The 25,758-nt window shown below is 37.3% G+C and overlaps 1 protein-coding gene across 3 annotated transcripts in view; it reads left to right on the top strand.

The window, feature by feature from the left end:
* UBE4B (ubiquitination factor E4B) overlaps positions 1-24,993 on the top strand; it is a 41,846-nt gene extending 16,853 nt beyond the window's left edge. For all 3 annotated transcript variants that reach the window (XM_033007575.2, XM_042794321.1, XM_033007576.2), the window contains 21 exons: positions 3,565-3,706; positions 4,207-4,307; positions 5,486-5,600; positions 7,504-7,587; positions 9,145-9,201; positions 9,570-9,686; positions 9,811-9,909; positions 10,392-10,505; positions 11,488-11,686; positions 11,932-12,070; positions 14,335-14,434; positions 15,185-15,312; positions 15,679-15,777; positions 16,591-16,826; positions 17,811-17,937; positions 18,245-18,389; positions 19,463-19,597; positions 19,982-20,173; positions 22,467-22,641; positions 23,105-23,251; positions 23,639-24,993. In XM_033007575.2, coding sequence (XP_032863466.1) covers positions 3,565-3,706; positions 4,207-4,307; positions 5,486-5,600; positions 7,504-7,587; positions 9,145-9,201; positions 9,570-9,686; positions 9,811-9,909; positions 10,392-10,505; positions 11,488-11,686; positions 11,932-12,070; positions 14,335-14,434; positions 15,185-15,312; positions 15,679-15,777; positions 16,591-16,826; positions 17,811-17,937; positions 18,245-18,389; positions 19,463-19,597; positions 19,982-20,173; positions 22,467-22,641; positions 23,105-23,251; positions 23,639-23,700 — 2,713 coding nt within the window. In that variant the 3' untranslated portion in view covers positions 23,701-24,993. The remainder of the gene's footprint in view (positions 1-3,564; positions 3,707-4,206; positions 4,308-5,485; positions 5,601-7,503; positions 7,588-9,144; positions 9,202-9,569; positions 9,687-9,810; positions 9,910-10,391; positions 10,506-11,487; positions 11,687-11,931; positions 12,071-14,334; positions 14,435-15,184; positions 15,313-15,678; positions 15,778-16,590; positions 16,827-17,810; positions 17,938-18,244; positions 18,390-19,462; positions 19,598-19,981; positions 20,174-22,466; positions 22,642-23,104; positions 23,252-23,638) is intronic.
* Positions 24,994-25,758: the final 765 nt, after the last annotated feature.

Raw genomic sequence — 25,758 nt, 5'->3', positions numbered from 1 at the left:
TGGTTTTACTAACATGGAGTTAGCAGTTCTCTGCATGTTTAGAGAAGATGATTTTTGGCAGACTTACAAAGGAAAGCTACCATTTACTTTTGGCTTAAAAAAAATCTGATGGCCTTTTTCATTTTTGTTGTGGTAGTATATACGACAACCCTTTCTCCCTCCTCCTTCTTGCCGTTTCTGATGTGTCTGAGGACAGTAGTGATGAAGAAAATGAAGATGATGATTTTTCTTGTGTCCAGTTTGGGTCCAGGTATTGGAGAAAGAAAATGTAACCTGCATGCTTGGTTGCTTAGGAACTAACAGTCTGTATAGCGTCAAGTGTTTTTTCAGAGTAATTTGGGAAATTGCTAGAGCCAAGGAGTTGACCTGCATGGGTTTTTAAGACTGCATATAAACATATATAATGAATGCTAGTTAGTCAGCTCTTCAAAAAAGAGCTGACTAAGATAAAGTGAATGTTAATCATACTGCCTTTTAGGTTTAATGAGCATTATTTCTGAAATGGTGTTTGCGTGGAACTCCTCATTGACTGTATGAGTAGAAAGAATATTATTTACTCATGGTTGTAATTTTAAAACCAGTAGTACATCACGTGCATATTTTCCTATCAAAAAAATGGAAAATGAGGATTAAGTTTAACATTTAGAAAAAGGTCAAGTGGCAAATAGCCAGTGGATGCAATAGAATGACTTTAAGATTCATTGCTGCTTGACAGCTGAGGATGGCTATTCTAGCATGTTGAGAAAATACACCTGAACGTTTAAAGTGGTCTTTTGACATAATAAGTAGTAGAGGCTGATGTAGTTGGAACAGTCAAGAATGGATGACGAAGAGCAGAATTTTTTACTGTAAAACAGGGACTTAGAAATTGTTTAGCAAAGCTCTTTCATTTGTGACGTTGATATATGTGAAGGCAAAATGAGAACTGATGTTAGTGAGTTCTGTTGGGAAGGTAGCCAGATACCTGTGCAAAAAACCCTGCAGAACATTGGATATGCCAAGTGAAAAAGAAACTTTTGGAAAAATAAGTGCAGGGTAGGATCTTTTCTAGTTCTACATTCAATTGCAGAGTAATGCTGCAGTGTCTTGGCTGTACAGAAATGTTTTCCCAAAGAAACACCCCATTCCTTTGTATGAAACCAAATTGGATAAATTAATAAATGTTGGATGTAAGCCCCATGTATTTCAGGAAGACTTTTCTGAAAAATGATACTTCCTGTAGCCTTGCTAGTATCCTGAATGCTTCCTAGGATCATTCAGCCCCTGAGAATGATTGGTAGTAATGCTGAGGTAGCCTATGGCTGGCCATGTAGCCTCGTAGAGCCAGTTACAATTTTCAAATGTATAAGGGAAACAAGATGATAGTTTAAAGACTACATGCATGTTGAACAACAGGGAGGAAAAAAGAGTTCCTCCCAGATTTTCAGTCCCTTTTGAAGTATTTTAGGTACAGCAGAAGTCAGGGGAAATCTAATTGATTGAGCCTTCTAAAACTAAGTTAGGTCAAGACATCGGGAACTGTCTTGTGATGTCAGGAAATGCTCCAAAAGACTTGGTATCAGATAATCTTTTCCCTTACTAGGTTTTCTGTCTACAATTATTCCTGTGGTATGTTGGGACACAACTGCTAAAGTCAGACTGTTAAATAGAAGTCCTCCCAGTAGGATCTCCTCTTTTCCATTCCAGTCTAATTCAGGAGAGGGAACTTGATAACAGAGGTTTAGGGTTTTTTGTATATGTGGAATTTAGGATTATTTTTCCCCACTGTTTCACTTAATTTTTATCCTGTTGGCAGTTTAATCCAATAATTTGATTGAGGTGCAAGGCTTGTGGTAAGGATTTCTGAGGCTGCTACGCTTCTAGAGTGTTAGTTTGTATGTGATGTCTTGGCATGCTGCAGGCAGCAGTAAGATGTTAGTTAAATTATAAACACAGTTTTTGTACAATTATGCAACAACGTGCATTCTGAAAATACCACGGCATTCAATATGTGTATGAAGGATGTATGAGCTTTGCATTAGAATAATTTCAGTTACTGCTGCAGTGAAATCATTACCAGAATGACTATAGTAGTAGGGGGCTTTTTGTATAAATTGGTGTTCTTAAAAGGATAATTTTTAAGCTGAATGTGAGAAGTCAAGAGGTTTAAAAGAGAGACTATAAGCAAAATGCATATGATTTCATGGTTACTGAGTACTGTTGTAATAGAGCTATGTTTTACATGGATTAGTTTTAATTGAATAACTGAAAACAAATTCTCTGCAAAAAGCAATTGCTGCTATGAGAAGTTACGTTTTTTAACGTGCTGAGCTACCAGATGCTTAGCAGTAATAACGTTTCCCTGATGTATTGGTTGGACTATAAAGCCTGCACAATAGATTTGTACAGCTTGATTATTAAAATGTGAATTATTTTACAGTTTAAAGAAAATTACAGTTTTGGCACAGTTTGTAGTTTTGGACATACTTCTAAAAAGCTGCATTTAAGGGAACAAATACTCTTATTTTTCCAGTTTAAAATCTGGGGCTTATAAATTGGTCATTTACATCCACCCTGACTGCACAGAAACTTTTCTTTGAGGAATAGCAGTAGACCATCCATGTAGTTGCTATTTTTTAAATTCTATTTGCATAAAGAGAATATATCTTATCTTAATTCCCTTCTGTAAAATGAGGATTTCGCTTTTAATTAGTTTTGCCAAGCTGTTATGTGGAGAAGAATTCTGTTGAGATAACAGGTCTGAGATTGAGTTGTGAGGTCTGTTCTCACTTTTGTATTTAATTTCTCTCTTGTCTTAAGCATGGCTTTGGTTTTGTGGATTTAGTTTTGGTGTTTACAATATCAGTACTTTCTTTTTTCCCCCTAGGCTGTGCTGCTTAACTAAATGGCATATGTTACTGTAAGGGAATTGGAATAAATTGAGTTGAAATTAAATGATCTTCAATGTGGAGATTTCAAAAGGAAAACTTGCTTTGATGTATTGCCTCCTGTTTTGTTTTTTCTCCTTCCTTAGAATATAGAAAGTGATTGTTTATAGCCCTATCTATCAGCTAAGGTCTCTTCTCTGCAGTGGCAGGATCTTACCTTCCACGGGTAGGCTAGTGTTAAGAGTTGGTGACATTTCTACGAATTTGAGTGCTATATACAGAGACTGTGCAGATTCTGCATCATGGCATGGAAGTGTTGTGATGTCCTGAGCATCCGAACAGTTTTGATGTCAGGTGCAACTTAAAGTCTGTTGATTTTTGGAATTGCCATGTGAGAACCAGATTTATTGATTCCCGTCGAAGTCCTGCACCTTATTGCTGCCTTTCAGATACTTATTATTTTAATAAGATAATATTCCTGAGTCATGTTACAGTACAGCTGAACTTCCAGAGTTGGACAAGCTGTTAAATGGAGAGCTCTTCATAGATCACAGAAATGATCATAATTATTGAGCCGTGTGTGATGGGATGAAGTCTTCAGAAAAATGACAAAGTCAAGAGCTCATGAGTTTTTTGGTTGGGCATAAGTGAAGAACTGTACCTAATGCTTTGTTTCTTCTTTTTATGTGTTTTCAAGTATGGGAGGCTCTGGCAGCTCAAGTGTTTCCGATTCCTGCAGCGATCATTTCACCATTGAAAATTGTAAGGAGACAGAGATGCTGAACTACCTCATTGAGTGTTTTGACAGAGTTGGAATAGAGGAGAGAAAAGCACCAAAGGTATATTTCAAATGAGTGAAGTGTCAGTGCTGTCACAGACACTCCTCTTACTGTTTAGTGGGTAAAGCTGCTGGAAATCAATAGTTCTATCTTAATGGCTTTGTTGTAGAAATAGATTTATAGAACATATAAGGTCTCTTGTGACTCTTAGTAATTCATATTCGTATCACGTATATGTTTACATCTCTAAAATATGCACTGTTAGAAACTGTCCTTCCCTTTTTATCTACTGCGTTTTATCCAAGTTTATTCCATGTAAAACATATTTTTGTGAGACCAGCTCCCTATCAGCATTCTATATTCTGCTTTAAGCTTTTGCTTCTAGGAAATAAACAAGCAGTACTTTTCACATAAAATCTGAAAGGTTTTTAGCTGGAGTAGTTCTAATCTTAGTTGCCTATTACATTCATAGTGCATGAATAAAGAAATTTATCATGTTTCCTGTCTCTTCTGTCTCTGAATACTTCTAGTTTGTATTAAAAGCAAGTTATTTTTATCAGATGTGTAGCCAGCCAACAGTTAGCCAGTTACTGAGCAACATCCGATCACAGTGCATTTCACATGCTGCTTTGGTGCTACAGGGATCCTTAACACAACCAAGGTAAATTCAGCTGATATTAATCGTGAAAGTTAGATGGTTCTGGTATTTTTGTTTTTCTTTTGAGGACTCCATAAGAAAACTAAGATCAGTTGTTGGAGCAGGATACATTTATGTGCCAGAAGAATAGTTTATTTCTTTACCATCAGAGACTATTGTTCCCACTGATGTGTTGGTGAAGAGCAGTTCACATGTTTTCTGATTGTTTGGGTAAAATCATCGGGGTTGGTTTGAACAATTTCAATGGGGAATCTGTGTTAATGAAGCAGGTTTTTGCCTTACCTTATGCATAAACTGTTTCACTTGCAGATTGTTGGGGCACTACAGTGAAAAGTCAGTAACCACTAGAGCTGCGTCTCAGAAACAGTCTTATCACAGTGTGTAGCAAAAACTGCTGAAGTGGCATAGCACTTGTTTACTCTAGAGAGTTTACCACAACAGATCTGATAATGTAAATCTGTGTGTAGACATTCTACACTAAATCATGACTCTGAGATTTCCAGAGCAGTTGTTTCAGCAGCAGTTGTTTAACTAGCAGACTGTTTAGTTGGAATAGTAAAAAGGTTTTTAAAATAGGATGTGTGACTTTTAGTAAAATCAGCATGATGTTGTATTTTTGTTTCCAAACAATACTTCTGTAATCTTTAAAGGTGCACCAATTATCCACTGTGCTTTGAGATTAGTTTTGTCTTCATGAACCAATGTTGATATTAGAATGCTTTATATATGTAATGAGCTAAAAAAGATAATTTTTCAAAAATCCTAGGGAGCAGTTAAAAATAATGACAGAATTAATTCAGAGAAGACTAAAGTTATGTTCTTTTTCTAATCTGGAAAAGCAAATGTCAAAAAATGTTGTTCCTTCACTAGTTGAGCTTAACAAAGGTTTTTTTCATTAGAGGGGAATAGAAGGGAGAACCAATTATTACACAGAAGCTGTTATTTTCTTTCAGTCTCATTAAAATAAAGTGTGGTGTTGGCAGCAGCATCTGTTTCAGAATAACCTTTCCACAAGTAACTTGAGAAGACAAGGTTAGTTACTTCTGAAAGGAGTAGGTGTGTCTACATGTTGATAATCTGCTTTCTGGCACATCCTTAGATGTGATTACTCTGACATTTTTGCAAATACTACTACAAATAATAAGTAGTATTGGATTTTTTTTTTTTTTATACAAATAAAGGTCATTGCAGCAGCAGTCTCTGCTGGTACCATATATGCTATGTAGGAATCTCCCATTTGGCTTCATCCAAGAATTGGTGAGAACAACTTATCAGGATGAAGAGGTGTTCAAACAGGTGAGGCATAAGTGAAAAATTAAATAATTATATCCTGTGTTTATGCTATTTGCAATATCCAAGAGAGCGCATTTCCAGAGGTTTATTCTGAATCTCACAGTTCTATACCTATTACTTCAGGGGCTAACGATTTGCTAAGCAATTGGAGTTTGTTTTTGTCAGTTTTAAACTCCTATAGAATTTTGTGACAAAGACTCATTTTTCATTATTTGCTGGTTCTCATAATTAAAAATGCGTTTGTTAATAAGCAGCACACATTTATGTCATGTTGAAGTGAACTACTGAGAATATGCAGGCATATATTACAGGACTGATCCTGGGTTTTCATCTTTCTGTGCTTCTGTACAAAATAATTCTAAAAATGTGTAAGACAGCAATCTTCTGTAATCATATTCGGAAAGATTTATTGTTTTTTCCATCTTGCAATCTTCACCCTTCTTTGCAACTTGAATTATTTGTATTTACAGTGCTAAGAGCATTTTACAAATCCTAGTCCAGTAAGTCTTCATATTTTATGGAGGAGATGACTGAGAAAAATTAGATGGTTTATTCTGTGTATCAGAGTAGTTCACTGATATGTAAAAAAAATTGGAACTGGTGGGCCTAGTAATTAAGACGCAAGTCTAACAAACTCCTAGCCCATATAATGTTAAAGCAGATCAGGAAGATTGTAATTGTGTCTAATAGTGCTCCTGCAGTATTATGCGTGTTAGCTGTAAAGGGGCCTTCAGCATGTCATTTGATCCTCCCAATTTCGATAAAAATTACATTAGCTAATTTTTGTGTACTGCAAGTACCTTGTAGTAATTTATATTTCTGTCTGGACACCTTCTGGTGGAGGTTTATGCAGTTGAAAGTACATTTAAGACTGTCAAAAAGTGGTTATGGAAAGTGTTAAAGGTCACCTACCCTGGAGGATAGAACCATTCCTCTAGCTGAAGCAAACCACCACCTATTTATAGTCCTTTTTCCTGTAATATGGTTTGATAATATTTTTTTTGTTTGTTCATAGAAGCAACACAGCATACTTAAATTTAAGTTCAGTGGTACCTCTTGTTTTTGTTGCAAAATTATTATAAGTGTTTATTTTGTGTGGGTATAGTTGTCAGAGCCGTGTGATTGGGACTTACTAATTGGGTATAATTACTTTTGATAAGTTCCTGTCATGTCATTTCCTCTTTCATAACCTTTCTTGGCTGCTGCTTACTTTCTTTACTCTTATCAATGATAAAGCTTTGGAGCACAAAACCAACTTGGTTATGACACACAAAATTAAAGCTATGTTATTACCCCAGGTGTGTAGGCAAATAAATTATTACCCGTTTGGACAATCAGGTTGTTGGAGACCTCTACAGAACTTGTGCTGTTGTTTGCATATATAATATACGTGCATACAGTATCTGTAGTGATCCTGTATGGAATGTGTGTATGCTTCCCCAAGTAGTTTCCACATGCAGAGAACTTGATGTAACACCACCTGATTTTTCAGGGAGCTGATTTAACTATTTGTCAGCTTCAGCTTGTATCTCTCAGCTTTGGGTCCAAATCTAGGTGTACGTCTCTGGATTTTTTTGGTTTGCAAAGTAAATGTCTGGAAACAAGTTAGAACATGATCAGGAAAAATATGTACAAGTGCTTAGAAAGAAGGTTTTCTGGATAAGTTGTTATGCCTAGGCATCACATCAAATCATCACTTAAACTGTATCAGGCAAGTTGTCTTTTAGGTTTGAATAAATAAGTGTTCGAGCTTAATTGATAAAAATTTCAAGACAGTATCTTAGTTTTTCTTTGGTGTAATTTGTGGTATTTGAAGAATGAACAAGCATTTCATGTTGTATACAGCAATAGTGTCATTTGATTGCTTCCTATTCTTGAATAAAGTAATCTACTTCTGTTTTTACAGATCTTTATTCCCATTTTACAAGGCCTGGCTGTAGCTTCCAAAGAATGCTCCCTTGATAGTGACAATTTTAAGTACCCTCTTATGGTAAGGACTGTTCATTTCTAGAAGTAGTTTCTGTATGATTACTGATAACTTCGGCAGATTCTATACCAGTTAATGTACTTCAACATTTTGGGGATTTCTTTAGTTAGTGGATAACTGTTAAATTCTGCTAGAAGGTTAATGTGGTATGAGATGTGTAAAAGGTCATTAAAATCTAGTAGAGTCAGAGGCCAATAATATCTTACGCTTAATGTACAGTGTTAGTATAGTGGGCTATTGGAAAGTTTATATGCATTGCTTTATATAAGATTAATCAAATGTAGGGATTTCATCATGCATACTAGTTCAAATACTGTGGACACCTATAAAATCCTGCTAAGCTCCTCTTGATTTAAGTCTGGGAAACAGGGCCCCATATCCATACCAATGTTTGCTGGACTCAGTTCTGTATGTGGGAAACTAAAATATATTGCATTACACCTGAAATTATTTGAATAGATGACTATTTACTGTAGGAAAAGGTCATAACATTCCCTGGCTGAAAAGTTTGGGGTTTTATTTTTAGGTTTCTTTTAAGTGCATACTTTACTCCCAGATCTGCTTACCTCCTACTGATTTTATTGACAAAACAAAAAAGTCTTTTGAAAAGCATGCTTGGCCACAAAAGAACAAGCTAAATTCTTGGCTAAATCGAGCGTTGTCAGCTAACACCTTCAGATTTTATGATCCTTCATCGTAAGATGCCAAAAAAGGCTGTTACATCGCAAGTTTAATTTGTATTTCAGGAAATTAGATGGACTGGGGTACTGCAAATCAAATTGACTGAGCAACTTTGACACTTCCACAAAAGTAACAATTTCTTCTGGTTCTGTGTTCTGCTCTTCTGTTATTCCCCCCCAAATTAAACTGTGAACTGTTGCAAATTTGGCCGTTGGCTACAAGTAAGGGCTACTTGAAAATGATATTCCACTTGGATCATCTTTTGTTGGCACAGTGTGCAACAAAAGGATGGAATAGGAGTTACTGGCTATAGTATAAGCAAGCGGAATATATGAAATCCTACAGTATTTGTGTTTTCAGAATCATCTATTATAACTGCTTTCTTTTTTCTGTGCTACAGTTGAAAGTGAGTTAGAGATCTTGGATAGGATTCTTTTTCTGGCTTCTGTGTTCATCTGACATTTTTCCACTCTGATTCAAAAGACAAAGGCCTTGGTGTATGTATAGAACAATTGCTCTATTTATTATTGTTACTGACTTTTATGTGGCAGTTCAGGGGTCCAGCAAAGGCATTGTTATATTCTGAACAAAGAATTTGAACAACTAATTTTTTAAATAAGTGCAATAATTTATTATCCTATGAGACATGTTAGCTTTTTTGAGACAACTTGGAGCAGATGTAAAAGCTAAAATGGGAGCAGGGTGTGCTCTAGCTCTTTTTGGACCTCTTCACTGTTGTAGACGATGGAAGTTTTTCCACTGATGGAGGGGGAAAAAGGTTTGGCTTTTTCAGCAGTTTACCATGCTAGGCTTATTATTTGCAGACCGGTTACTTGTGAAATGCACATAAAAGTAATTTTTCTTGGGATTTCCTTATAGGCACTATGTGAACTTTGTGAAATCAAGTTTGGGAAAACACACCCCATGTGCAGTTTGGTAAGTGTATCCAGTCTGATTTTTTTTTTCTAAAATAAAAGAACCATGTAACTTACTTTGTTGGTATCATACAATCCATGATAAAGTTCTTCAGAACTCTGAAAGGGACTGCTGTAGTACCACACGCTAAACAATAGTTTGAAGTAAACTGGTAAAGAGAATCCTTTTTGCTGAGAATTTAGAAAAACTAGGACAAACAAGACTTGCTTAGATTGCTGAAATAGTGCAGAGATGTTTCTATTTAGCTATCAGAATGACTGAATGTTGAAGAATGGACAGCATGTGGCAAACACTGGAAGGTGACAGTGCAGATACAGTATGGCTGACAGAGCAGCTTTGATTAACTTGCTATTTCTCCTATTTTCTAGGTTGTCTCGTTGCCCTTGTGGTTGCCTAAATCTTTAAGCACAGGTGCAGGAAGAGAGCTGCAAAGACTTTCCTACCTTGGAGCCTTCTTTAGTCTGTCTGTCTTTGCTGAAGATGATGTAAGTGTTACAGAAGGATGTTGATAGTAGCATGGTGGGGTTTTTGTTTGGTTTTGTTTGTGTTCTTTTTTTTCCCCTTCCCCAGTATATTCGATACATTTGCCAATATTCATTCTACTTACAGAACAAAGTAGTTGAAAAGTACTTCTCAGGGCCTGCCATTACTCTTGAAAACACGCGGGTTGTTAGCCAGTCTTTGCAACATTACCTGGAATTAGCAAGGGTAAGTGTTCTCATGTTTAAAAAAAATGCAAGATATTGTGGGTGTTTGGTCTTTACATAGATGAAGAATATAATCTAAAAAAATCTAGTTTCTATGTTAAGCAATGAATCTGTGAGAATATTGCTGAAGAGAATTAAGAAAAAGAAGAAATTAGAGTGCAACAAATACATCTTTAAGGCTGTAAGGCCATTCAGAAAATATCAGAACAGTTAGCCATGGATTATAGTTCACGTCAAAGGATGAGTAGAAAAATATATACTGTACTAGTGTGTGTGTGTGTTGCACTAGTCTTGTATATACATCTTTTCGGTAACGAATGTCATAACTAATATACGCATATAAAGTTGACAGTAAGGCCATAACAGCAGTTGTAGTTAGTTTTGTGCAATTTGTAGAACGTAAAAATACAGAGCAACAGAAAAGCAGGAATGTGATGTTGAGAACTATGTGGAACCTGACAGAATGTTTACTTGCAATTCCAGCAAGAGCTGTTCAAGATTCTACACAGTATTTTGCTGAATGGTGAAACTCGAGAAGCAGCTCTCAATTACATGGCAGCTATTGTCAATGCCAACATGAAAAAGGCACAAATGCAGGTAAATAAGGGGGAGCGCTCTTCCTGTGATTTTTAGACAAGTCAATGCACAAATAGCACTAGGTGGCTCATGCGATGGTGGCTATTGAATGGAGGACAAAAACATTCTGAATGCCTGCTACAACAGGCAAGAAGCTCTGTCATCAGTCTTTCTCTCTTTCAATACATTTCCTGTTTCTGAAATTATTGTGGTTTACTTCCTTGATCAGTTTCTTTCCTTTCTTAGGACTGACAAGTCAATTCATTAACAGGGATTCTGTATTAGATGTTTAAAGCTTTGTACTTCCCCCTGCCCCATCTATGGGGGCTTCATTCCAGTTGGCTGTGTTTAAGAAACTTATTTCCCAGCTGGTAAGTTGCTAGGCTTTGTTTTTACTGTTTCTGTAAAAGAAATAATGTAGATAAGAACTGGCATGGTGCCAGTGAAACAACAAGGATGTTATTTTGCCATTGTTTAATTGATGCATTGCACTCATTGCCTGTGATAAAATCTGTGCATGAATCCTGAACAACTGACGTTTGCATCATTGTTGTCTTCAAGTCCCCTTTTCAAAAGCAAACAATTGGAACCATTACTAGGAATATTTCTGTGAAACTCCTGTGAAGAAGTAATAGAAACTTTACCCTTAAGATATAACTTAAGAAGTAAAGCTCAGCAACTGTTTGAAACTCTTCTGTTGCTGTACATATCGGTGGCAAACCATTCTTGAAAGGGGCCCTTTTAAGCCCTTGTAGTTTCTTAGGTTGTCTTCTTTTTGTTTGTCTAATGTCCTTGAGAATGACAGCTTCAACCATAGAGAAAGATAATACGTAAGTTAGTAAATGACCTTCCTGTTAACACGAAAGTCTCCTTACAGATCCACATTGTTCACGTTTTTTCCCTTTTCTTCAACTTGCGTTTACGTGGAATACTGCTAAAGCAGCAGAAAATACCCTTGTACCTCTAAGCTTATGTCTTCAACTATTTACTTTCTTACCCCCAGACAGATGATCGTTTGGTATCTACAGATGGCTTTATGCTCAACTTCTTATGGGTACTACAGCAACTAAGTACGAAGATAAAGCTGGAAACGGTTGATCCCATGTACATATTTCATCCCAGGTGTCGTATTGACCTCCCCACAGATGAGACACGAGTGAAAGCAACAATGGAGGATGTTGCTGCCTGGATTGCTGAACTTTGTGAGTACTGTTATTGAGATGAATTAAGCATTTACTATGCCTTCTGTTCTTGATACTGGAGGGAGGAAATACCTGGAGGTATGTGATTCTAGCAAATAATTCCCCTATTCCTAAATGCTTTTTCTTGATGCTATCTGCTCTTACTTGTTTTAAAGGAAGTTGAGTTCATGGTCTCACCCCTAGACAAGGCAGTTCATTTGTTGATTTATTCACCCATACGGATTTTTTGTGTGTTGGTTTTCTAGACAGGGATCCGTCTCCATTTTCTGAGCCGAAATTCCCAACAGAATGTTTCTTCTTAACCCTGCATGCCCATCATCTCTCAATCCTGCCAAGCTGCCGTCGGTACATACGTAGACTGCGGGCCATCAGGGAACTCAACAGGTTAGAAGTTGTTAATTATCTAGTACATGTGAGAGTCCTAGCATCCTAGCAATGTTGTCGTCTTGCCATGATGGCAAGTCCTGTCAACTTAATGGAAATTAGAATGACAAGTTGGCTAAAACTGTTGTTGAGCACAGATCATCTTAACTATTTGTTAATCTGCTGCTTTTGGCCCTTGGGGATTTTTGCTTATGCTGAGGGAGTGTGGCTTGAATCAGGAATGCAGATAATAGTGGGATGGAGGATATTGGTTACACAAGGCAGCGCAAATTGGTGAGAAGACTATTCTATTTATAAATCAATTATCTTCAGAGCATTTTATGATTAATTACGTTACTTAACACTGTTTATTATATTTTGATCTGTGGTGTGGTGGTTGGTGTGTGGACATCAGTGCCTCCGGCTCTTTACACACTCCTACAGCTATGTCACGTATCTGATAACCCAGTCATGGTAGATGACTTGCAATTTCAAAACCAAGACCTTGTTAGTTGGGTCTGAGCTGTTCCGTATGTCCAAGATGATGTTTACCTTTTTCCCTTGGCTTCTGAGGTGGGATACTTGGTGCAGGGGGAGGGAAGCCTTCAGCATCAACTCTTAATATTGTTGATGCACATGTATTTCTAGCGTGTGGTTTACCATTTTAAAATTTATAAATAAAAGTTAGGATATTAACACGAAGATGCTGCTGTTGTCCGTTTTTCTTGGCATAAATTCAGATTGACTTTTATAGTTGCTAAATCTCGAAGAACACACTGTTAAAATTAGAACAGATTTTTGTATCAGCAGTATTTTCCGTTGTTTATAATTGCACTCATTGCTTTTTGGTAAATGTTCCTTGGCAGTAATACCATGAGTTCATTACAGGAATTTTGGACTGCATTTGTAGTTATTTCATTTTTAGTTTTTAAAGCACATGCAGGCCAAGAACTTGGGAAGCTGCAGAGAATGGAGCAAGAAGAGTCAGTATATCTTAAAGAAAAAAGTATTTTCCTATAAACAGCCTGTGGATTACTTATAAATAAGCCATACATTTGGCTTGAAAAAGGAATTGCTTCTTTTTTCCTTATTTAGAATTGTTTTGAAGAAGTTGCCTATGCAGCAATCTTGATCCAGTGGTGCAGAGTGAAGAGCTCTTGGCTTTTCCTGACATCAGTAGGAGCTTAGTGTTCAGCATTTTCCATGATTTGCTTAGTTGTTTGCAACACTGGTCAATGTAATTAGATGTTGGTAATAAAGAAATTATGTTGGATATCTTTCTGTCGTAGACAAAGATTGTTGTGGAAAAGAATTTGTATTTAGAGGAGGAATGAAAAGGGATCATAATCATATAGTTGAGTATATTGAGTTTTGTTCTAATCAACTGCCCTTTCCTAAAAAGGATTAAGCTATGTGAATACATAAGATTTTTTAATGTAAATGGTGTGTAACTTAGATTTCTTCCTGTGGGGCAGAGTGAGAAGATGAGTAAGGGAGGGGAGGTAATTGCAACCACCTTGATTTACTGGTCCTTATGCTGACAGGGAGACTATAGACTATTTGTGTATTGCACTCCTCTGCTAACCGGAATTCAGGGGGAGTGGAGCATGAGAAGGGTAGAACAAAACAGCAAAAAGTAATTTAGAATAGTGCAAAGTGGGGAGATACACGGGATGCAGACTTGTACCTTGCTTGGGAAAGGGGAGGTGTTTCTAACAAGTCCTGTTTTCAGCCACATCTTTCTTTCTTAGCTGATTTTTTTTTCCATTTTCCTTTCTGTTACTAGAAGATGAAATTATTTCTAAATATTTTGTTGTTAACTGGACCAGTCCTTCTTTCTCTTAGGTTGAATTTTAGGATAAATTTTAATTACATGCTTTTAACCTTCCTATAGAGTGACTGTAGACTTTGGTGTGAAAAAAAGACAACAAATACCTTTTTCTTTAATACGGCGGATAAAATCAGTTTGTCAGGCAGGATAGATGATCCCTTCTGTGTTTCATCCCTTCCTTTTTTGCACTGGTCTGATTTGTCTGACAGGCATGTATGTTGGAGCTAGTGTATGTAGTGCCTTTGAATGCATGCTGTGCAGATGTTCAGTCTGCATTTACAAAAGCAGTTTTTCTTATGATGATAGGTAAATTCCATAAAAATGATTAAGTTCTTTCCCCATTCTTCTTCTCAATGTTTCCTCAGTATTTATCAAATAAGTAGGTTAAATGCCTTGTGGATGTCAGTACCTATCTCTTCTGTCATGATAACCCATTATTGCACATGGTTTTCAGGACTGTTGAAGATTTGAAAAACAATGAAAGTCAGTGGAAGGATTCTCCTCTGGCTACCAGGCATCGAGAAATGCTGAAGCGTTGCAAGACACAGCTTAAGGTTTGTAAGTGATTCAGTTCTCAACTAAATGCCTTTGTCAACCTGTCTGTATGTTCACTTTGTGTCCTAATGTTTAAATGCGACTTCCTACTGATGCTTCTTGGAAATGGTGGTTTTGAATCTGAGCCATGTGAGTACTGCACTAGGTGGTGGTCAGGATACAAAATAACGTTAATGGTGAATTTAAAATTCGAAGTAACACCAAGATTAATTTAGGCAGTGTTCCTGAAAAAGAAAAAAGACTATTTTTATTGGAGGGAGAACAAGCTAAGGGATTGTGATCTGTTCAGGGTTAGTTGTGCATGCACAATCCATGCCCGAGATGGAGATGGAACTCTTACGTTCCTAATCTCATCTAGAATTCCAGCGAAGATAAGTATGCTGGGGTCCTCTCTTCTGAAGGTCTGTGCTGCTTAGGCCTTCCTAGTATAAATTGATACAAATTTTCTGAGCTGTATCACCAAAATGACTTTAATTGCATGTTTTCCCACTTTGATACCTGTATTTCTTTTATTGTTCCCATAAACCTTGTAAGAGGCTCCTCTGTCCATCCCTGCAACTCTCAATTATATGTGTGTTTTTCTTGCTCTGTTGGGGCTTAAGTGCCCTGTTTGCTTTAAATGAGAGCACATTTGAAGAAGAGACCATTGTTTAATTGTCCTAATTCACAGATATATTGATTAGCTTAGATATGTTTGACCTTTTTATGTTGTCTTGCCCTGGATTAGTTTTTGTATGCATTTTCTGCAGAAACTAGTGAGGTGCAAGGCTTGTGCAGATGCTGGTTTGCTGGATGAAAACTTTCTCAGGAGATGTCTGAATTTCTATGGCATGGTGATTCAGCTGATGCTTCGCATTCTTGACCCTGCCTATCCCAAGTAAGTGTCAGGATTATCTGTGTAAATTGTATCAAAGATACTTCAGATGGTGTTAGATTGGTCACTGAATTTAGCAGTTCTAGAACTTTTTAAATGTCAGCTTTCTTACGTGATTGTTACTTTGTCTGTCAGTGACATACGTTCTTGCATGGAATATATGTCTTACTTAGAGTTTAAGGTTCAGTTGGGGAGGGAGCAACCTTGGGTGTGTTTAGTACGCTTGAAGTGCCGACATGGATTTTGAAGAAATCAGTTTCAGAACTCTTGTGAAGCGTTCCCCTAGGAGAATTCTGCAAGACAGCTTGTGACGCTTCTTATTGATGCTGCTCTCTTACTGTCCTGTTCGTTGTCTGTCTTATTCTACAGCATAAAATTGCCTTTAACTCCCGAAGTTCCGAAGGTATTTGCAGCATTGCCAGAGTTCTACGTAGAAGATGTTGCTGAATTTTTATTTTTTATTGTACAGTAAGTAGAGTTATATCTAAAGGAAATTTGTACTACCGTCTACCCCTGTAACAGGTAGTGCGCACATAAATTAAGGGTGTGAAAGTAGTTTCCTAGCTAATCTGTAGTTAATGCTCTGTTTTTAACAGCCATAAGATGATGGCATTAGCATGCATTGATGCAGATAAAGCCAGTGCCTATGTGAGCTCCAGAGTCCCTTCTAGCATAAGGTTTTTTTGGAAGAAACTTCCAAAAGAAGGTGTTTTCGTTCTCTCCCCTCAATTTTCTTTATGGTTTGGAGTGAGACCTTTTGATCTCATAAGTTCATTCATTACTAGAATAATATTTACAAGAAGTCATATCTTAGTAAGTAGTAAATTCCCCCATTTATAAATTTGCTGGGATGCATTTGTGTAGTTTTATCAGCTCAGATGGACATGAATATTGCTCAGATGTAGTCTTGGAGTTCTGAAGCTGATCACTTCCTTTCTGAAAATGTAACTTCAAATTCAGACTTTACTGTGTTGTATGCTGTGATCTTTGCTTTTGCCTGCCTGTGGTGCTATTATGGTGGTACTTCATAGCAAATTTGCAATTATGTGCAACAAACGAATATAATAGTATTTCAGGCTAAAATTCAGCTCCAGTGAACAGCTAGCAAGACCTTTTGGGAGACTAAGAATCTTGTTTCTGTAGAGGAAGTTGGGAAACTACAATAAAATGATTGATCTTCTGTGGTTGCTAATGAGTGATCTGAACTTACTTGAAAAATCTTCAGTAGAGAAGTCAGGATTGGGGGTTTTCATTTTGTTTTCCATATCTCCCTCTTTTCAGATATGCTCCTCAGGTGCTTTATGAGCCCTGTACTCAGGACATAGTGATGTTCCTTGTTGTGATGCTGTGCAACCAGAACTATATCCGAAATCCTTACTTAGTAGCCAAGCTGGTAGAAGTGATGTTCATGACAAATCCAGCTGTTCAGCCCCGGACACAAAAGTTCTTTGAAATGATTGAGAATCATCCTCTCTCCACTAAATTGTTAGTCCCTTCCTTGATGAAATTTTACACAGGTAAGTGCTACTTCTGTAGTTCACTGAGTGTACAGTAAGCAATGAGTATTATAAGGCAAAAGGCTGTGTTAGTTGTTGTAAAAAACAATTTTTTGGGGAAAAAAAAAAAAAAACAAAATGAAAACAAACAAAAAAACAACCAACCAAACAAAACAAAACAAAATAAAAAACAAAAACCAACCAACCAAACAAAACAAAACAAAATAAAAAACAAAAACCAACCAACCAAACAAACAAAAAACAAAATAAAAACTAAACCCAAAACTCAACTAAACAAACAAAACCAACCCCCCAAAAAAACAAAGCCAAAACAACCCAACAACCAAAAAAAAAATCCCAAGAAACTAAACAAAAAAACTGTGATCAAATGTGCAGGTTTGGGTCTTGTCAAGATGAGGCTGTTTTGCTCAGGAATGAGGCGAAATAGCATTAAATGGAACCTTGAGAATTCTAATCTTTACACAAGCTGCTGTGTACTGACAACCCTAGCACTATAGATTGATGTGACACTTGTTTTTGTGGTGTTTAGATTCCAAACTGGAAGTTCTTTCTTTGTTTTGTAAGGGAGTATTACAAGTTTAAAACTTCTGACTATAGTTTTGCTAGTCCTGTAGATTTGGATGCTTGAGAAGGGTTTTGCACCCATAGAAACAACTATTTTTGCAGTGTTCCCAGTGTTTTCTTATTAGTGAAATTTTAGTCTGTGGGATGAAGAGCAGAGTGGAATTGAACACAGCAAAGTTCTGTTTTCTGATGGTTTTTCTTCAGAGATTAGGTTGGTTCTGGATTCAAAAATGGACAGTGCTGCTACTTTTAACGGGGATGAAGATGGAGACCTGCATAGGAATGGCATATCATCTCTTAAAGCTTGGTGCTTGAAGCTCATCACATGGGAGACTGTAGGGGAGAGGTGTGGTTTGTTACAGGTGAATCCTGGTGGGAAAGAATTTTGATTTCAGTTCTGGGATCCGTTTTCTTTTTCAGATGTTGAACATACTGGAGCCACTAGCGAATTCTATGACAAGTTTACGATCCGCTACCACATCAGCACCATTTTTAAAAGCCTCTGGCAGAATATAGCTCACCATGGTACATTTATGGAAGAGTTCAAGTGAGTAAGAAATAGTGTATAATGCTGCTTACTGTCATGCAAGCTGCTCAGGCAATGACCCGAGGAGGTCATTACCATTGGGAATGGGTGATGCTGCTTTCCATTGTATTTTAAATGGCAACCTCTTCCAGTACAACTGGAGTGTTCCTAAGCTGAGCTCTGGACACCACAATCAACTTGGCTTGGGGAATGGGATCATTGTTTGAAATATACAGTGCAGAGGGAGTGTTGCTGGGGTTGCAGTCTGGTCTGTCTGGTCTGCACACCCATCTACTCTGCCGTGATAACTGTGTTTCAATGTTTTCAGCTCTGGGAAGCAGTTTGTTCGCTACATCAACATGCTGATAAATGACACAACTTTCTTGCTGGATGAGAGTCTGGAGTCCCTAAAACGTATCCATGAAGTGCAAGAGGAGATGAAGAATAAAGAACAATGGGACCTGCTGCCCAGGGTGAACAGAGCTGTTTTTCAAAGTGCCCTTTACTTAATTTTAATTTTTTAATACAAGACCATTAAAAAAACTTTTTTAATAAGGGGCAGCACCAAAGGAGCTGCTCATGAGAAGCAGTTCTCAATGCTTTTCTTGCTGCCATTATGGCTGTGGTCACTCTGGGTGACATTCTGCAAAAACCATCATTCTGCGTAGTTGTTCTGTGGCTGGCAAAGAGTGTGGTGTGAAGTGGAAATAGTGTGAAGTTTTAAATTACTAGGTACTTAAATCTAAGTGGAGAAACTGAGACTTTAACCTTCTTGAAGGAGGTTTTGGAAGATGTTAGCCAGTTGAATTGACTTCAAGGAATAGAAGCTTTTATTTTGTTAATGCATTGATCCTGGGCAGATTCAATGCAGACAATTAGAGTTCTCTATCTCAGACCTTAGCGTGATTAAACAATAATTGTGTGTGTTGACCCACCAATGTCAGGTATTTCTATTTTAAGTTTATTGATTTAAAAAAAAAAAAAAGTTTGGAAAGAAAAGCTATAAAGATCTTGGTTGTTAAACTTACTCTGGTTTGCTCTTCTGAAGCCTTTCTTCCTGTTTGTGCCTATTAGGAAGGTAAAACCATTACCGTAGTGACAAAATGAGCTGGTACATCATCTACAGATTGTTCCAGTGTGAAGTGTTTATTATTTATGATGGTGCATAGAGAACCTCACCTGACTCTCAGATCCCAAGCTGGTTTTGAAGTATTGGCATTTGGATGGAAAGTAAGCCTAACCCAGTTCTGCAGCTGTGAGGAGCAGTTACTGGATGTCAAGAGACTCAATAACCGTTGGAGTCTTGTGATACCATTTGCATTCATTTTTTAGTGTTGCAGAATTCTGGAAAATTGGTGCAGATGTTAGTATTGGGTAGTAAAAGTGAGCTGTACCTTAAATGAAAAAATGCATCACATCTGGATTTGAATTGCCATCTGTTCCTTTGTCTCTCTAGATCATGTTAGCATAATGGCTGTTGAGATTTTGATGGGTGATGATGTAGGAAATTCTGTGGACTTGTAACCACTGAATGTTTGTTTTCTAGGATCAGCAGCAGGCTCGGCAATCGCAGCTAGCTCAGGATGAGCGTGTGTCTCGTTCATATCTTGCCCTGGCAACAGAAACTGTTGATATGTTCCATATCCTTACCAAGCAGGTTCAAAAGCCTTTTCTGAGACCTGTAAGTCCTGCTCAGATTTAACTTGGTTTCTAGCTTCTCTAAATTAATTTCCACTATTGTAAAATAACCTGGAAATGTTTGGTAGCCCTTTGTCTCCATTCTTTTCCCCTTTCCCCAACTCACTGAGATCCAATTGCTGTTGAAGATACCTGATGTTAAGAGCATTACCTGAATCACTGAGACGGTGTAATCCTTCCAGAGAGAAGCTGTTTGCATTCTACTTTTTTAAAAATGGAAAGCATGTGTAAAGAAAAGACACTTCCTGCAAGCCTACAAAATTATAATTTTGTTAATAATTCCTGATGTTGCTGTATGCAAATCCAGTGATCATCTTCTTTATCACTGCTTTCATGCTGTGCTCTGTGTTTTACTTGGATCTTGCAGGAACTTGGACCGCGATTGGCTGCTATGTTGAACTTTAACTTACAGCAACTGTGTGGCCCCAAGTGCCGTGACCTGAAAGTCGAAAACCCTGAGAAATACGGGTTTGAACCAAAGAAGCTGTTGGACCAACTGACTGACATTTATCTACAGCTAGATTGTGCTCGCTTTGCTAAAGCAATTGCTGATGATCAGGTGAGCTCTAAAGCGATGAGAGGGGGAAGGACAGAAGCACCGTGGACAAACAGGACTTTGCAGAATACTCCAGAAGAGTTCCATCTCGTATGCTGCCGCCCGGTTTCTGTCATATATGCTTTCAATTTGTTTTCTTACAGCAGATCATCTCTGTTCATATTCTTTCTGGTCTTTGTAGATGGGTATGTCTTCAAAGTGTTTTCAAACTTGTAGACACAGACAAACATGACTAGCACTTCACACAAATAGAAAATTTCTGGAGCATTAATTTCTTATTAGCTACAGCCTCATTGTAAATTAATAGTAGTATTTTGTTCTAATTTTGCAAGTGGGAAAACAAGCATACAGAATTTTGACACACCACACCACACCCCCCCCCATCAAAAACACATGAAACAGGCACTGCTGGGACTAAGCCTCATATAATAATCTGAAGCTCATTCTGTAGACTAACAACTTGCAAATTGTATTCCCTTTTATATCACTTCATTAAATGGCTGTGTAATAAACTGACAAAATACGGCATACGTGAGACACCTTTGAACTCCTTGTGGTAGTCTACAGAGCAGAATGTTAATTCTTAAGGTAGATAAGCTATGACTCGCTCTGTGTTTGTGTAAAGTTGTCAAACTACTGAATTGCATCTCTCCATGCCTCTGTCTTGTAATTCAAACGTTGCAAAATCTAGAGGAAAAAAATGTTCTTAATGGCTACTTGAAATTTTAGTGGAAGCTGTTTTACAGTACATGAAGCTGTATTTGCTTGTCTAGTGAAGCAGAGGTATCAGAGTAATTAATGATCTTCTTTCTGTAATTATTGAAGTTCTTATAATTGCTGATAATATCAGTAACACTTCTGGAACAGACTTTGTTTTTTATGTGTATAATGAGCATGCAGTTTATTTTTTTATGCTGTTCATTATATATGAAAGTCAGAATGTTATCCATCATTCACTCATTGATGCTAGCCACAGCAAAATGCACAGCAATGACATAGGGATTAAAAAGAAAGAAGCCTGCTGGTGTGGGAACTGGAATAAAGCTTAATTAACAAAGTAGCCCTTCATAAAAAGGGTGGGGGGGGAGTGACTAGTATCTTGGAAACTGTCGGTGACAGGGAAGAAACACCAAGGCAATGCACAGTTGTTTAGTGGCTACTGGTATTAGGAGGGAAAAAAAAAACAAACCAAAACAAAAAGTTGCTTGATCATGGCTGGATCTCTCTAAAGCATTTTGATACATCTCCCATTTGCAAATCCTAGCACGTATTAGAGGCAATCTGAAAACATTTATAAAGCTCTGGGCATATTGCCATAGTTCTCTTCCCCTCTGTGGACTAGAAAGGAGTTTGGGTGGGCACTGTGTGTCCGAAGTAGCGAATGGTATTTCTTGGTGCAATGTAGCGTAGATGAAAGAAGTAGAGCTGTGTTGAACAGTTTAAAATCCCCAAGGAAAATGGAAATCTGTGAGACTTACTGTGTTTTGTTTTGTAATTTAATTCAACCTTGCACTGCAGTGTAAATAATTTTTATGAAAAGGCTTATATTAAAACCTGGCATTGTGAACTTAAAAGGAAGTGGTGTCTTTAGAACATAAGCAGCTTTCAAAAGTCCTTGCCTAACTTACTTTTTTTACATGAAAGCAATGTTTGCTTCAGTTGAAACTACAGGATATGCAGTCTTTGAATATTGTACTATATAGCTGTACAGTTCTTACTGCACCACTTGGCAGGTTTACAGCAAGTATTAGCTTCCTCTGAGTTGCCTTACTATTTTTGCAACATCATGGGGTGGGTTTTTTGTTTGATTTTTGTTTGGATTAGGAGAAAGAATCACTTCTTCCCCTTGCACATTATCCAAGAAGTTAAGAAACCCCAAAAACTTCCCATTTAATGCTAGATTTTCAGCCAAAAGTTTCGAGAACAAGAGTACAGACAGCAATGGCAAGACAGATGTTTTGTCTAAGGAACAGCCCTAACAATTATAATCAGCCTCTCTGAGTGTCTTACTCATTTTGATTAGGTGATGCTACTTTTTTTTTTTGGTGCTGAACAGTTCTCTAGTAGTTCTACATTGCAGTTCTACAGTAAAAAAGCATAAGTCTACCCCAAAGTTGACATTTTGGTGCTAGCTGAAATGTTATCTACATAGTACTTTACTGTCTGACACAATGTTGAGGTTTCATTGACCTTTCCTTCTGAAGTTTTACAAATGCATTAAGGGATCTTTAGAATTTTTATGGCATGCTAGGGTACTACAGCTCAGCAAAGTTGTCTTTTTATGCTTTGCTTGTAGAGGTCCTACAGTAAAGAGCTCTTTGAGGAGGTTATCTCAAAGATGAGAAAGGCTGGAATCAAGTCAACCATAGCAATAGAGAAATTCAAACTGCTGGCAGAGAAAGTGGAAGAAATTGTTGCCAAGAATGCCCGTGCAGAAATTGATTACAGTGATGCTCCAGATGAATTCAGAGGCAAGTTGAGTTTTCCGAATACTGACTTCGTAGGAGAAGAGGGATTTGTTTTGTTACTTGGATTCTAAATGTGAGATATATGTTAGAAATGATGTATTGTTTATGAAGCCTTGCATCCTGCTCTATTTCAGTTAAATTGGTAAGTAAATATAGAGAGCTAAGAGTTTCTTTGGTTTTCCCTGTGATTGTACTGACCAGTCCCATCCATATTTTGCTTACATATACTTTAAAACAGTTTTAAAAAAAAACTGAACGTAGGGTGAAAATAGTTAATGTTTAGTCCCAATTCAGAAAGGGAAAAGCAGTATAAAGGCTCAAGTCCACTGCTCATTTTAACTGTTTTCCGTAACTTAGGCAGTATATCTGACTGGGGACTCTGGATACCAGTTCTGCACTGTGGTTTTGTGTGCAGGCCAAACTTGGAGCTGTTGTCTTGAACTTAATGAGAAAATTGTGCCCTCAGATCCACTTATGGACACTCTGATGACTGATCCTGTGAGGTTGCCATCCGGAACTATTATGGACAGGTCAATCATCCTGAGGCATCTCTTGAACTCTTCCACTGATCCTTTCAATCGTCAGACGCTGACAGAAAATATGCTGGAACCAGGTATCAGTTTAACAGTTAGCAGTGAAACTGTGGACTGGGGGAAGGAATTTTCAGAAGATACTGTTGAGGCCTTAGTCGAGGTAACAGTTCTTTCATCTCAACTTGCACAGAAAAGTTCATTCCTTCTGCTTTCCCTTTTTCTGGGTAAAGCCCCCACACCTTTGCCTTCATAACCTGGGCTGAAGGATATTATGGTGGGTAAAGGAGTCATTAATTTGCTCAGAGCTGTGCAGAAAATGTATTGATAGAGAAAAAAATAGTAGTAGGTATTCTTGATCAGGCTTCTAGAAAATAAAATGCTATTGGTCATGAGGAGCTTTCTTACAGTAGTATTATGAAGTAATTTAACTGCAAGTTAATCATGCTTTTTTCTCTTTTCACTACTAGTGCCAGAACTTAAAGAGCAAATCCAAGCCTGGATGAGAGACAAGCAGAATGCTGACCATTAAAAATTCCCTTGCAGTGCACGCCAACTCCAATGGGAAGAACAGGGCGTGGGCTGTTCTGGTAATAGTGGAGCAGATACACTTTGAAAGCTGTTGATGGGGTTAGCGCGCCCGCTGGCACTGACTGGAGGGAGTGACCAGGAGCATGTGGACAAGGAGCAAAGCAGCTTAATTCTTGTACATATATTTAAGTGATAACGATGGTCAATAACATGGAGGACAAGCTAGAAAGTTGCTTATGTTACAAAACTGTCCTTCAATATGTCACACTTTGAAGTTTTTACAGCTGAATTATTTTAGCAAAGATGAATGGATCAGGGCAGCATCCCTTCAACCTTATTTTTTACAGCCAGATATCCGTTAATTTGATTGTGGTTAGAACCTTGGACATTTTGCTGCTAAAGTAACTTTTTTCTCTTTCCTTCCCTTCTTCCACCCATCAAACCTGCACTGCTGTCTTTTTTTTTTGTATTGCAAAAAAAAAAAAATCCCTATGAAAATCAGAATCATTCCCCTGCCCTCAAAAGAACATATTCTGTGCGATAACTGTGCCTGCAACAAAGTGTTAATCTTGGGATCGTATTTTTATATTACACATATTTGCATATTTGGTTTTTAATTGGTGTTAGACACAAGGATAATTTCGAAAAAGCAAAGATTTCACACATGGATTTTAATTTCTCTTCTTTGAAATGTCCCTTTATGTTTATCTAGATGCTCTGGTATTTTTGAAAAGCCTTGAGACAGAAATATGTTGTAACAGCTGCCATTAATGAGATGCTTGAGAATACCAGGACTTCAATGACTTTTTAAAAAATAAAATCCATTATTTTAATGCTGCAGATATTATATATGCTAAATGACAGTTCTGAGCCATTAGAGCTTGTCCACAGAGAGCAGATCCTTTTATTCTTGGAGGCTGCAGTTTGGGGCAGGGGTCATTTTTTATGTTGTGTACCAATTTGTATCCATGGCTTGGCCTTACCAAAGCAGAAAGGGTGCAGGAAATGTAGAATTACATTTTTAAAAAAAAAAATAAAAAAAAATATTCACAAACATTTTTGTATTACTGCCCCCTGCATATGATACTTGAATTTCCTTTTTAAAAAGGATTTGAAACCACAGTGTTTTAAAATTAAGTCTGAAAAAAAGGTTGTTTTTTCTTTTATTTGTTTTTCGCTGTGTCTTCTGTTCAATTCCTGACTATTGAACTACAATAAATGATACACACTCACACAAAGTGTTTCCTTTGTCTTTCCTCTAAGCGTGTCAATTAAAGTATAAAAAATAAAAAAATGACTGAGTTGCTTTCTTCAGGTTTGCTGGTAGTGATTTGGGATCTGGAGGTAATTTAGTACATTATGTGAAAAATTTCTGTGCACGCAGATATCAGTACTTCAAACTAATGAAATGTTCCCAAGCGGGTGACTCCGATACCTATTCATAGCTACATGACAGTTGGTGACAGGCTCCAGGGGGAATTTTGCTTAGGTTATATTTAATCCAGTGCTGACCTTTGGGATATGCAAGTAATTCTAAATGAAAATGTGAAGGTGTAGTGGGGTTTTGTGTTTTGTTCTTTTTGTTTGTTTGTTTGGTGTTTCCCCCCTGCTGTGTGTTTGTGTTTCTCAAAGGGTGGGAGGAAGATTCCAAAGTTTGTGTCTGCATGGACTGTTGGAACAGAGAAGCGTGCTTCTTCACTGTTTTTATAGTTCCTCAACCTTCAGTTTTTCCACAAATTCAAATAATCTTTTTTTTTCCTGTAAAAGTCACAGAAAAAAGTCTGCCATGCTTTTATCTGCAAGCTGTCATTCAGCATCCAAATACATCAGGGTTTCTGAATATGTTATAAAGGAATGCAGTGAGCTCTACCAAGGTGTGTTTTCTTTTTTTGTAAATGGGCAATTATTTTCTACATAAAGGCTAAACTAAATGTTCCACTGTCACCTCATTGTTAACGGTTATAGCATAAAATCTCTATAAACATTCCAGAATTCATGCTTTATTTGATGGAGGACAACTGTTCAGCAATATATAATTTTTTACTGGAGGATAATTAAA

This window comes from Tyto alba, unplaced genomic scaffold, assembly GCF_018691265.1.
Source record: "Tyto alba isolate M040663 unplaced genomic scaffold, T.alba_DEE_v4.0 Super-Scaffold_20000042, whole genome shotgun sequence".
NCBI classification, from domain to species: domain Eukaryota; kingdom Metazoa; phylum Chordata; class Aves; order Strigiformes; family Tytonidae; genus Tyto; species Tyto alba.
Note: the sequence above shows the minus strand (reverse complement) of the source record. Positions and strands in the feature narration are given on the sequence as shown.